This window comes from Balaenoptera musculus, chromosome 9, assembly GCF_009873245.2.
Source record: "Balaenoptera musculus isolate JJ_BM4_2016_0621 chromosome 9, mBalMus1.pri.v3, whole genome shotgun sequence".
In the NCBI taxonomy this organism is placed as follows: domain Eukaryota; kingdom Metazoa; phylum Chordata; class Mammalia; order Artiodactyla; family Balaenopteridae; genus Balaenoptera; species Balaenoptera musculus.
In genome coordinates this window covers 68,798,346-68,812,688 of record NC_045793.1, presented here as the reverse complement: position 1 = coordinate 68,812,688, position 14,343 = coordinate 68,798,346, and the positions used below count along the sequence as shown (strand labels likewise).

At 32.8% G+C, this 14,343-nt stretch overlaps 1 protein-coding gene across 6 annotated transcripts in view; it reads left to right on the top strand.

Moving 5' to 3' along the window:
* Positions 1–14,343, top strand: part of DGKB (diacylglycerol kinase beta) — a 706,264-nt gene that overhangs the window by 297,414 nt on the left and 394,507 nt on the right. For all 6 annotated transcript variants that reach the window (XM_036862745.1, XM_036862743.1, XM_036862746.1 and 3 more), the window contains 3 exons: positions 6,001–6,086; positions 7,548–7,637; positions 13,173–13,333. In XM_036862745.1, the coding sequence (XP_036718640.1) occupies positions 6,001–6,086; positions 7,548–7,637; positions 13,173–13,333 (337 nt within the window). The remainder of the gene's footprint in view (positions 1–6,000; positions 6,087–7,547; positions 7,638–13,172; positions 13,334–14,343) is intronic.

The window sequence follows — 14,343 nt, the reverse complement described above, 5'->3', positions numbered from 1 at the left end:
AGGTCTCCTAATAGTATCAGCTTGGAGGTAGAAGTCTCATCACTGCCCATCCAGCTTTGCTTGCTAGAAAATTCTCTTGCTGACTATTTTGCCAGAATGCTGTGGGTGGGAGAGGTGGTAAAATAGAGGAGCAATCTGACCTATGAAATATGTTTACTACTTTTAATAAAGATAAAATAATTAAATTAATAATAACCTCTGGATAGTACAATGCAATTTACGTACGCCCTTTGTTTATTCCTTAAAACAGCCCAACGAAGTAGGTGGTATTAATTTAATTTTAAAGATAAGGAAACTGAAGCTCATAATGATTAAATAATTATCCAAGGCTACTATTCAAGGAATGAATGAAATAAGGAATGAATGACTCTCCAGGGAAAACTGCATGGATACAGTGGATTAAGAAGTTAAGATAGAGAAGTCCATTTTTCAATCCATTTAGCAATCAACTTACAGAGAGTAAGCTGATCTGACAGTCACATGGGGTTTATGTTTGGGGTTAGGATGCTGCTGAAGAACCAAAGATGACAATTTTAAAAGAAAACAGATGAAACATCATCATGGATGGAAGAGCAATGGTGAGTCATGTGGATGGTTAGGCTTTCACCAGAAACAACTATGGTAAACTTTTCAGCTCTATGATAAACTTTTCAGCTACTGGCATAATTTGAAAAGCTTTTGTAGGTTTCAGTGACAAGGTCTTTGAAAACTTAGGAGATAGACAAATTAAAGCCGAAATGTAATTGGTAAAAACTGATTTAGAAAGAATTAGAAAATAGGATCTTTTTCAGTAATAACTAAAGGAATTGAAACAATTATTTAATACCTCTTAATTTAAAAAAAAAGAAATCAAAGACTCACTAGAAATTGGATAGTTGATACGCAAGTGCTACCAGTTTTAAGGAACTTCCAAAATTATATAGATGCCTCCAAAAACTGGAAAATAAGGGCATATTCTACAATTCATTTTATGAGACAGAAAAATTTTGATAAAAAGTTAGACAGGTGGTATGAAGAAGAAAAATAGTAAGTCTATTGTGTTCATGAATGTAGATGAAAAACTTCTATACAAAATGTTAGCAAAGCAAAACCAATTCTCTATAACAATATTAATAAACAGTGTCCAGTTTGGGTATATGAAAGTATTATAAGAATATTTTAATAATGCAGAAATATGTAAGTGTATATGCCCACATTACCAATGAAATGAAATCATCTCAATATCTCACAAGGTGCAGAGAATATTAACATTGATTCATAATAAAAATTCTATATAACAGAAATAGAAGAAAACTTTATTAACTGTATGAAAGGTGTCACTCAAAAAAGAAAAGAAAATCCATACAACAAACATCATCCTAAGTTGGGAAATTCTGGAAGTATTCCATTTAAATTCAGGGACAAGATATGGATATTCTGTATAAATACTCTAATTCAATAAAGTATTGACGCTCTGGCCGGCACAATAAGCCAGGGAGAGAAATAACAATTATAAGAATTGAAGATCACTAATAGTACCATTGTTTTTAGCATATGATACAGTTGTTTACATAGAAATCCAAATGAATCTACAAACATAATATAGGCAATAGAAAAGAGGAGTAATGTGGCTGTTTGTAAGATCAATATATAAAAGTCAAATATATTTATATATACCAGCAACAAAAACATTAATTTTAATAAACAATTTAAAAATTTAAGATACCAACATAAACTTTAAAACAACCAAGAATATATTTAACAATGACCTGCAAGCAAAAAAATGTTGTAATTTATTTAAGGATATTAAAGAATATCTAAGCTGATTGAAAAATCCTATATTCATGGATGAGGAATTAACACCATATAGATGTTATTTCTCCTAAAATTGATCAATAGACTTCATGTAATGCAATTTTTTTAAACATTTATTATTTTTTTGTGTGTGTTTTTATTTTCACCCTTATGGGATATGACAAGTTAAATTTAATATGTATACAGTAAAGCAAAGAAAAAAATAATAGCTAAGATTTCATGTTCAATGAGACATAGATTAACTATAAAGCTATAGTGTTGTAAGAGTGTGGTACTGATTCAGAGATGGACAAATTCATGAATAAAATAGAACAGAGTCTAAAAAGAAAAATACCCACATATGGAAATTTGATTTATAATGGATTTGCATGATAGAAAACTGAATTATCCAAAACATGAAAAGATGGATTTAAAAATGAAGAGAAAAATTGTTGCACAACACCCAAAAGGAGACGAGAAAGGGAGGAATGGAGAAAGAGAAAGGGAGGGCAGAGGGATGAAAGAAGGCAGTGAAGAAGGGAAAAGAAGAAAGGGATCACTACTAGACAGAACCACTCTAGAATATTGTGGATATTTTATATATATTATATATTCTATTCTATTCCAATAACTCACACCATCCTACCTTGCATCATCACATAAAATTTCTATGTCAAAATTAAAACTAAGGGGCTTCCCTGGTGACACAGTGGTTAAGATTCCGCCTGCCAATGCAGGGGACACGGGTTCAAGCCCTGGTCTGGGAAGATCCCACATGCCGCGGAGCAACTAAGCCCGTGCACCACAACTACTGAGCCTGCACTCTAGAACCCGCGAGCCACAACTACTGAGCCCATGTGCCACAACTACTGAAGTCCACATGCCTAGAGCCCATGCTCTGCAACAAGAGAAGCCGCTGCAATGAGAAGCCCATGCACCGCAACGAAGAGTAGCCCCCGCTCGCCACAACTAGAGAAGCCCGCGTGCAGCAACGAAGACCCAACGCAGCCAAAAATAAAATAAATAATTTTTTTTTAATTAAAACTGAAATTTTAGGAGAGTAAATGTGAATTTTCTTCTGTCCACTGAGGAAACATTGTTTCTTACACAAAGCAGGCTAAAGTGCTAGCCATTTATCAAAAGATTGATAAACTTGAATACATTAAAACTAAAATGTTACTTGTTAAAATATACATTAAGGAAAGTAAAAGAAAAAAACTTTAAACCTATAGGAAGTATTTGCCAAAAAAAAGAAATAAAAAAAACCCAAAAGGATTAAAATCAAGAAGTAAAGAAGTTTTACAAATCAACAAGTAAAAAAGGAGTAGAGAAAAGATATGAAAAGGCATTTCACGAACGAGGAAACACATAAAATTAACAAGTATGACATTACAAGTGTTAGGATGGGCTCAGCACAGTTTTTTTCCACCTTTTTTTTTTTTTTTTTTAATTTATTTTTGGCTGTGTTGGTTCTTCGTTTCTGTGCGAGGGCTTTCTCTAGTTGTGGCAAGTGGGAGCCACTCTTCATCGCGGCACGCGGGCCTCTCACTGTCGCAGCCTCTCCCGTTGCAGAGCACAGGCTCCAGATGCGCAGGCTCAGTAGTTGTGGCTCACGGGCTTAGTTGCTCTGCGGCATGTGGGATCTTCCCAGACCAGGGCTCGAACCCGTGTCCCGTGCATTGACAGGCGGATTCTTAACCACTGCGCCACCAGGGAAGCCCTCCACCTTGTTTTGCATACATACTTTGGTACAACTTCTATAGGAAACAGTTTGGCATGATCTTGTAAAGTTGCAAAAGTGGTCACTGTCCATGAGCACTAGAAAATATGTCCAGTAATGCATTTTTTATGAGAACATAAAGCTAATCAATCCAAATATCCATTGTATGGATTTTAAAAAGCATATCCACATAAATGGTATTAAACACAGCAGTAGAAATAAAATAACTCTTCAACTACACGTGGATGGAAATTCACCTGCTACATGGAGGAATGTTAGTAACAATGCTGAGATGAAAAAGCAACATACAAACAATGTGTTGTTTATGGCATACACATGATAACCTGAAATTCAGAATAGTGGTCACCTTTATTAACGAGGAAGGGGGTGCTATAGGGAAAGAACGCAAGTATATGTAAGTTATTAGGAATATTCTACTCTCTGGGTTGGGCAACTGGTATATAGGTGTTTATTATATTGCTTATATAACAGCAAACTAACCAGTGATAGTCTGGAAGAAAATATTTCAACATGTCTAATGACAGGTAAATGCCCACAATACAATGCATGAGGAAATACAGGAAAATTTCATGTTCTAAATATTTGTGGCTCTTAGTATCAGGGGATGGGATTTTAGTTGATTTGTTTACATTTCTATTATATTTGCACGCTGTTTGTATTACATTAACCAAATGTTTTTTTCTAATGATGCTAATTTAAATAAGAATATCACTCATAATACTTAGAGTTTATAAGATAATAAAATACAACTTATGGAAAAGAAGGACAAGGCTTTAAAGATGCAGTTCACAAAGGAGGTCACACATCTGTAAACCTACAAAAATATGTTCAACCCACTAGTAAACAGGCATGTGATTATGCAATAACAGCACCATAGTATTTTTCACTTATTGAAGAAACATCATAAAGTTGTTTATATGTAGTGTTTTGGAGTTTCAAGGAAGTGGGCCCTTACATTTTCTACAGTGGGCGCCATTCAGAGGGTATCATAATGTTGTAGTGGAATATTTCCCTTATAGAAGATTAGCTTTCAGAACATAATGCACTTGTTCACATAAATGTATTCAAATAATGTTAACTACAATACCTGTTTTTTTGTGATAGTGAAACACTAAAGAGTTTAAAAGTACATGAAATTACTTATTTAATCATAGAATATACACCCTATTTAATACAGTCACTTATAATAAATCTTTATATATACACTGACACAGAAAGATCTCTGACATTTTTAAGTCAAAAAATGCACACGGATAAATTAAAAGGATGTATAGCATAATCCCATTTATGTTAAAAACGTGTGCGATAAAATTTACATGTGTACATTTATATATGTAATCCTATAGAAAATTTTCTTGTGGTATTCGCAGGGGATGGGTTCCAGGACTCTCCAGATACCAAAGTCCACAGATGATCTAAGTCCCTTATATAAAAAGGCATAGTGTTTGCGCCTACTTTAAATCGTCTTTAGGTTACTACAGTACGTAATAAAATGTAAATACTATGTAAATAGGTGTAAATACAATATAAATTGCTTTGTAAATATATAGTTGCGGCTCACCAAATTCGAGTTTTGCTTTTTGAAACTTTCTGGATTTTTTTTTAAGATTTTCGATCCCTGGTTGGTTGAATCTGCAGATGTGGAACTTGTAGATAGGGAGGGCCAACTGTATTATACTGTTACCATTGGGGCAAGAAAGGTGAAGAGACACATTCTAAATATTCTGTCCTATTTCAATTCTTTTTTTTTTTTTTTTTGCAAGAAAATAGGCATGTATGATTGTATAACTGGGTGCATTACCTGCCTTTGTAATTTTCCCCAAGGTAGGTTGCATTAATAAGCACACTGCATGCAATAGCAGCAGAAGCAGTGGACATTTATCACAGCTGACCCCGCAATTAGTCTTGAGTATTCCTGGGTGGCAAACACTGCCAACCAGGTCAAAAGACAGGGGGAAGCCTGGCTTCTAGTTGCAGATTCAGTCAGAAGGAAACACTGAATACAGTTGGCTAAAACCTCATATGCAGCCTGATCAATTTCTTCCAGTAATGGAGAAGGCAGAAAACTCTCAAAAGACATATTTACTGACCTATTGATCACATTTATGTAATTATTCAAAAGAATTGTTTATCAATAAAAATTAGTAAATGAAACAATTTTGTATATGTCACTCTGCATTATATATATGCATACCGCATATGGGAGTATATCTTAGTGAAAATTATTATAATTTATTAACTTTATTTTTTTAACTTTAGAGTTGATAAAAGAAAAAATATATTTATTATAGAATATAGAGTTTATAATGACAATGTTTAACTTAGGACATGTTAATACTTTTATTTTAGAATTTCATTCTACATAAGAATTTAATGTTTTTCAATAAAATCAAAATCTTTCATTAGATGAAATGCTAAATATACAAAACTAAAAATGTCCTAATTTTGAAATATCAATCATGTGCCATAACATGCTTATTTTTCAGGTTAAACTTTTTCCGTGATGTTCCTGATTTCAGAGTGTTAGCCTGCGGTGGAGATGGAACTGTGGGGTGGATTTTGGACTGCATAGGTAATGAAGACACACATTTAACGTAGCTGGGGTGAGAGTGGTAACCTTAAATTCTGTGTATTTTGTTTGTTTATTTAATGCATCCATATCTTTGGATGTGGATGCATTAAATAAACAAAATACATAGTGATACACTTAGACATCTGGAATGTTACACACTGTTTACTGGCTTAATTTATTCTTCTATATTTCAAATTTTTAACTGACAAAAAAATTTACAAGTAACTAGAAATCCTTCTTTTCTCATTCATTTCTCTTGGAATTTAATAAGCCCTCAAATATTTCTGGATCTGCATTGACCAATCTTTTTTAAAAATAGGCCTCTTCATAAAAAGGAAAGATTGATTCAAAAGAAGTTTTACTATCTATATATATTGAAGCAAACTTTTATTTAGTCAATGCAGTTGAGAATATTCTACCTTTTCATACCCTCAAAAATATTCAAATTAAAAATGAATACATATTGTCAGCACACTTTTGGTAAGCATATAACGACTTTAATCTACTAACATTTTTAAAAAAGGAAAAACAGGGAAAATTGTATTCTTTGGCCTTCCAATAAACAATGTCAGTAGTATTAATATATTTAAGGAGAAAACCAGAGTTCAAGAACTGCAAAAATTAAGGGGTTGCTTGAACAATGTCTGAGAACTTGTAAGAATTTTAGTGAAAACAGGAAGATATTGTTGGTTTGCATTAGCCCTCAAAATCTAAGCCTTGGTTAGTACACTGTGGCACATCCCTACATAATCTATTCCCTCCCCATTCCTACACACCCACATATGCTTACTTTGAAGGGCTGAGAAGGGAGAAAAATAAAGAAAAGTAATATATGTTTGTGAGATTTGCTCAGTGATTCAAACAAAAGCATGTGGAATTTCAGTGGCAAATATCTTTACTGGACTCAAACACTATGTTGTATAATGTTGAACCTCAAACAAAACCTGGTAACCTTTTACGTCGTTGACTCTGACACAGAACAGCACAACCATTGTTAGCGTTTTACTAACTTTTAGAATTCCACTATTTTCAAAATATTTTATTCCTTAAAGTGTACCTCGAGTTGATGTTGCAAGGGACTTTTTATAGGAAGCTACTTCTCCACTCTGCTTATGTCCTTGTATGATATTCCTGTGTTGCATATAACTGCATCCTTGAGAATTTCAAAGGAGTTAATTCAGACTCGCTACAATTTTTAACTGAATTAACATATTTAAAAGGCTTTCCTCATGCATAAGTCTTGAAAATTCCTGTCACTGTGAATTTTGGTATTTATTTGTTTTATAAATTGCTAGAAATACATACAAATTAATCAATTTATAATTGTATATAACTATAAAATAGAACGTTTTATGTTTATAAGTACCTGGTGGAATGCCTTCCATGCCAAGCTGTGTTTTTTTCATTGTTGTTCTGTCTGTGATCAAAAATTTATTTTATTTCAATTTTTCAATTCTACAGAAAAGGCAAATGTAGTCAAGCATCCTCCAGTGGCTATTCTGCCTCTCGGGACCGGCAATGATCTAGCAAGATGCCTGCGATGGGGAGGAGGTAAAATAGCTAAAACAAAAAAAAAAATCTTAAAAAACAGAGATATAGTACAGAGCACCCTTCCCAAAAAACTAAATCCAGCATTTCTTCACTGCATGACAGCTGCCATGTGATTTCAGCAAACATAATTGCTGTCAAATATGTAGTATAATTTTGAACAATAGTCTAGGGTAGAGAAACAAATAGTGGACCAAGAGTTAGACTGAGTGCTAATTATATACTTGATGGGGCAGGCAAGCTTCCAACCCTCTTTGGTTTTGGGGTTTCCAATTTAAGAAATGAGATAAGCATGGGTTAACTCTAAAATAATGTTCAGATTTGTAATCTCTGAGTGTGTGAGAAAATCACAAACAAAGGAAAAAAATTGAAAGGCTAACAAATGACTTGTCCAGGAATAAGTACAAGAGGTAACACATTTTCTGAGACCCACTGTGCACCAGGTGGTGTGTTCTGCACTTGGGGTACAGGGTTAAGAATAGAAAGAAAACAATATCTGCTTTCGACGGAGCTTTAAATTCTAGTGGAACATGAAGTCGTGTAAATTGTGAGACTTCCTACTGACAAGTAAGATGATAATCAACATAATGAACGACCTCACCTAGGAATTGACGAGGTGACATAAGAAGAATCCTAATAGGTGGATAATGACGGAGCCATATAGAACTGGGTGTGGACGTTATAGGCAGAGGGAACATCAAGTCCAAAGGCCCAGAGATACAAAGGCACTTGACATACTGAAGGAACTGAAAATGGAATAGTGTAGATGGAACAGGTGAGTAAGGGGAGAATATTTCAAGATGAGATCTTAAAATAATTTGAAGTGTCATTAACAGGCTAAACTTACCTGAAGATACCAAAGAAAAGAAAACCATATTTTGCTAAAGAAACAAGAACCTAATCCTAAATATTTTTAGCATCTAAACTCAGAGAAGTTTGAAAAGTGTCTACTAAGACAGTGTAAATCAGAAGCCCTTGGGGAGCTTGTTAAAAATATAGTGGACTGACCTTACTTCAAATATGCTAAATGGAAATCTCTAGAGATGGGACCCAGGCAGTTGATTTTTTTTTTTTAAGCAAACTCCCTAAGTAACTTGATTTACAACAAAATTTGAGAAGAATTGTTCCATGAATACCTGGGCACCTTGTGAACTCTAAGATGTATATACATGTATTTGTGTATTTGACAGAATTTGAAACCAAGTTAAAAACATGGTATATGATATATTTGTAACTTTCATTAAGGATATAACTTAGTAGAAGAATATTATAAAATACTGAGTTAAATTGTATAGAATCTAAAGATAGATATAGATAGATAGATAGAATGAACCATTGCTTACGAGATGCTCATATTTGCCAATGTTAATATACGTGTATTGATTAAAAGGAAGAGAATCATGCATGCGGCTTCTTACGTATTCCTCTGGAAATATTTTTGATATTTGAAAATTAATAATTTTATTTTGGTTTCAAGCTGGCAAGTGACTTAAATCTCAAAATTGATATAGAAGTTCCATTCAGGGCATCCTCTAATTATTTCCTTATAAACAGTTTTAAAGATATTTTTATCAGTGGCCAAAGACACATGGATTATAGTATATGTCAAAGTGTATATTGATGATGAACTCTTTGTGCATGTCTAGCATGTGCTGGCACTGTTCTAGGTGGTGGATATTAAATGAGAAAATAAATAAAGGGTTCTTACACTTTTGGAGGTTACATTTTCATTGAGTACACAGACAATAAATCACTGAATAATGAAATATATAATTACAAAATAAGGTCAAGGATATGAAAGAATCAGAGTGTATTTTCAGAGAATAACCGAGGGGAACTATTCAGCTATATGGTCAAGAAGACCTCTCTGAGGAAGTAACATTTAAGCTGGATTTAAAATATGAGGAAGAAAGAGCGAGCTCTTTGTACTGAAAGGACTGAAGGAAGGCTGATGTAACTCTAAGAGGTCATGGGGCAGTGGGTAGGTATGGCCTCAGGGAGGTGAATAGGATGACATTGGAGAGATAATCAGGAGCCAGATTATGCAGGTCTTAATGGTCATGGTAAAAATTTTATGTGATTGACTTTGAAGCACACAGTGAAACTTTGGAAGAGTTTCAGAAGCAGAGTGGCACAGTGACATTTGTGTTTTCAAAATTGGTTAATTTGGGGGCATAAAAGACTGTTAAGAAAATGTGGCAATGTGGGGAAGCATAGTTTTTGAAAGGAGAATTTGGATTACCATTGTATTTAGAGGATAAATGGGCTGGACTAGGGCGGTGGTAGTACAAATGAGACAAGTGCACAGACTGACATTTTCAGGGATAGACTGATACAACTTGCCAATGGATTGGGTAGGGACTTTGGGGAAAGTGAGGTATCAAGGGGGACTGCAAGATGCCCAAGGTGAGCAATTAGGAAAATGGAGGTACGATCTGCTAGAGTTTACTAATAAAGAAACATGCCCTGGGGTGGGATTATTTCTTGTCAGGTGTCTAACTTTGAGCAAGTTGCTTAACAATTGTGTGCTTCAGACTCCTCATCAGAACTTGAAGAAAATAATGGTATCTGCCTTGGAGGTTCTTACACCCAACTATCAAGTTGTTTCCCCAGTGTCTGGGCTGAGTCCTTCCTGTAATTATAGTAATTATCATTATGCTTAACATTTGGGAAAGAAATTACTTTATTCAACCAATAATCATTTTGTTCACGTAATATCACTGGAATCTATTGACTGGAAGCTTAATTTTTATGAGTATATTTACATATTTTGGAAAACATAACACTGTACAAATATAAGATGTTGTAGGGCATTTGAAAAAAATACTTAATTTACATTCTCTTTGCAATTTTTCTGGCAATGATTAATCTCTCAAACAAAATTCTGAAGTTTATTGCAAGAAAAATGTTTTGTGAAGAGTAAGGGGGTAGGAGGCAGAATTTCACATGGAGCACACTCTTACAAATATATGTTGTTGCTTTTCTTTATGTGATTTTAAATTTGTAAAAATTTCTATGATATTTTAGATAGAATCAGTCATTATGATAACATCATATCATTAAAGCGAAGATAAATACTAATTATGTTTTCATTTGGTTTCTTAGCCTAGAGTGATTATAGGCTTTAAATCAAAATAATGGAAGCAAAATAGCATCATTCTTTTCTGGAACAAGCTTTGTTTGCATATTTAATAAGTTTAATTTATCTTTTTTTAAAAAATATAATCTTATTGAGTTCAGGAATCCTATTTATAGTTATGGATCATTATTAAACAAGCTTGAGCACAGATAAATCTAAACAAGTAGGGCATAGATATTTGTTAAATGGGGAACTACAATTTGGAATTCTTCACCTTTGCGAATTAGCACTGAACTGCAGATATGATTCTCCAAATAGATTTATTGCCTCTCTCTTTCCATTTTTACTTGGCTAGAAGACTGATTGATACCAGCCTTTTTCATACTTAGCCATAAAAACTTTGAGAACCTATCCAGTGCTAAAGAATTTAAGTTAATTGACCCTACTTAATCTAGCTGTATTAATTCTTTCATTAAATTCAATTCTATTATGTTGTCTCCTGGTCGGTTGCCATTCCTACATTTTTCCAGTGTTATGCTGAACGGTGCTTCTGTTAACCTGAGATGTAGCTGAGGACAAGCTCAATGTTTGTTTTAGAGCATTATCATTTACTCATATTTCTGCTGAGTGGGTTTGTATATAATACTATATATTAAATATACTATATTTTCATACTATATTATACAGTATTAGTTTAATGTATATAAATTCATTTATATCTAAAACCATCATACTTATTTTCAAACAAGAGTAGAATTTGGAGAATAGGTGAATATATTTAACTGTTTTTAATTCAATGCAATAGGGAAACATATATATATATATATAATTTATTTGGGGGTGTTAAAAGAAATTAAAAATTAAAAAAAAAATAAACATTGGGAATGAGGGTGGAACTATTAAGAAACACCTGAAAAATAAGTACGCTTAATTACTATAGTCTTGTAGTTTAAACAATTCAGTGTTTTATCACTGAGTACAATTATATGTATATTATGTAAGTTCATAATTTTTGAATTATAAAATATGGTATGACATTTACTGAAATGATTTTTAATACTTTTAATGTTTATATCTGTGTAATCATTGTTTGTTGTACTCTTTGCTGTGTGTATTGAATGGTGTATAATTAGTTTTTAGACCTGTGTAAGGTAAGAAGAGATGGTAGGCTCCAAGATACGTATTCCTGGTTTCTGGCTGCTTTGCCCCTCTAATAGTTAATTCAACAAATACACCATAAATGTAATTTAATGTTGGCATATTACAGTGCCTATTCCCTTTTCTTTTAATGCAATCAGTTTTTCCAGAGTTATGTGTGCTAACACATCTAACGAGGACTCATAGCCTCTGGCATTTTCTTGTTCAACAAATAAATTATTAAAATATAGAATGAAGTTGGACACAGAAAAAAAATCTATGAAAATATTGTTGCTACTCAAAATATCATTGTAAGAATGTGTATAGAGTTAGAAAGATTATTTAACTTAGTATAACATTTCAAATTCTAATGTCATCGTCAGTATTATTGTATTGTTGAAAACTTTCTATTCTTTTGCCTTATATACTAAGACCTTTTATGCATTTTCTCATTTTTTTTCTCACTTAATTCTCACACCAAACCTAAGTTTTTACAGAGGAAGAAACTGTTTAGAATGTTAAAAGCAGACACTGAAGTAAATAACACAGCCAGGATTAGGCTACAGCCCTAATTAACTATAATGTTAGATACTAAAGGTACATTTAAGAGAAAGTATAATATTAAGCAACAAGTTTCTTTTCTGGCCATGGTGACTATCTATAGTAGATTTATTTAAAAATGGATTTGTTGGACATTCACTGTAGGGCACACCTGGTAAAAGGAACTTGTGGGGAGAAAAATGAAAATAACTATAGTGCACCATGCTAGCTCTGTGGTAGGGCTAGTTTTGAGAACTGTGTGCTGTGGTACTGTACAGAATCCATTATTTTGGGAGGGTGGCTTCTGGAAAAAAGTGTTATCAAATATAAAGCCTGCAGAGGGAGTAGAAACAAGGGACAAGTCTAACGTGGCATCCAGGCTTTTAACTATAGCAACTGGGTGGAGGGGGAAGTCAACTGTCTTTCAGAGGGAGAGTTCACAGGAGGATGATACCAAAGCACATCATTAATTCCACTTTGAATAAATACATTGATAAAAAGTTTTGTGAGGGGTATGCATTGGAGATGTTCATTTGGCAGTTGGCTCTACTGAGAATTTGTCCCACAGGAGCGAAATATGAGTTACAAATTAAAGCTAAAGATAAAATATTGGTATGAGTATAATAAGATTATAGTTAATTCTTCAACCTGTATTAGAATTTGCTTTAAAATGCATTATTTAGCTTTAGAATGATACACACATATTCACACACTTAAACATGTATAATTATAGCTTTTGTTATTTGGTTATTTTTTTCTCATGATAATTTTTTTTTCATTAGGTTATGAAGGTGAGAATCTGATGAAAATCTTAAAAGACATTGAAAACAGCACAGAAATCATGTTGGACAGGTGGAAGTTTGAAGTCATACCTAATGACAAAGATGAGAAGGGAGACCCAGTGCCTTACAGTATCATCAATAATTACTTTTCCATTGGCGTGGTAAGATTTTCCACTAACCATTCTTTTTTTACCAGTTCTGGAAAATCACTGATGTAAACTCTTATACTATGAAGATTTACTGATTATAAATAATTTATTTTATCTTTGTGTCAGCAAAACACCTCTTCTAATGGGTAATAGTAAAGCTTATGAATTTATTTAAAATCAGAGAATCAGTGATGAATTTTTCATGTGTTAAACAAAGGAAAGAAACTATATTTTATGTAATTGGCTTGACCATTTGTGTTAATAAAATGAAGCTTAGAATGGTTTATAAGGTAGTTATAAGTTTTAGAGTATAAGCTACAGTTTCACATTACTAAAAATGTGAAAACAACGCATCAAATTTTTTCTTATTTTGAAATCTACATTATAATATCATAACCTATTAGGTTTTTATTTACAGACATTATTTTAAAATTTATGGTTTAGTGTAAAGTCTAAGAAAAATGCTGCTAGTATTCTCAAGTGGTTAATAAGTCAAAAGGTTAATTTTTCACTTTCTTGAAAAATTTGAGACCAAAATTAAAATATCATTTGGCAATTTAAAGAGTTATTGAAATTTCAATCCCTAAGAAATTAATAATTTTAACAGTAATTTTACTTGTATTTATATATATTACCCAGTAATTATGAAGTCTTAAAATATATTATCTACAGCATTACATTCCATTGAACATATTTGCCCAATATTAATCTTACATCACATCTCATTTCTCTCTTATGCATGTGCATGTGCACACATACACACACAGACACAACTAGCAAACTATAAAAAGCATTGGTTGAGTCCAATAACTTAGGAGTCAAGCTACCTTTAGCAATTTTTTTCTTCTTAGTGTGCATTCATTTACCTGTATCATGGTAGTTATTATTTTCTCTCTCATAGTTGTAAATAATATGATTATACATTTAAAGAGCCTCATATAATGATGCATAATGAAGGCTAAATATACAATCTTTACTAATACTATGATAATGATTATTATTATTTGCAAGAAAAATGTAAT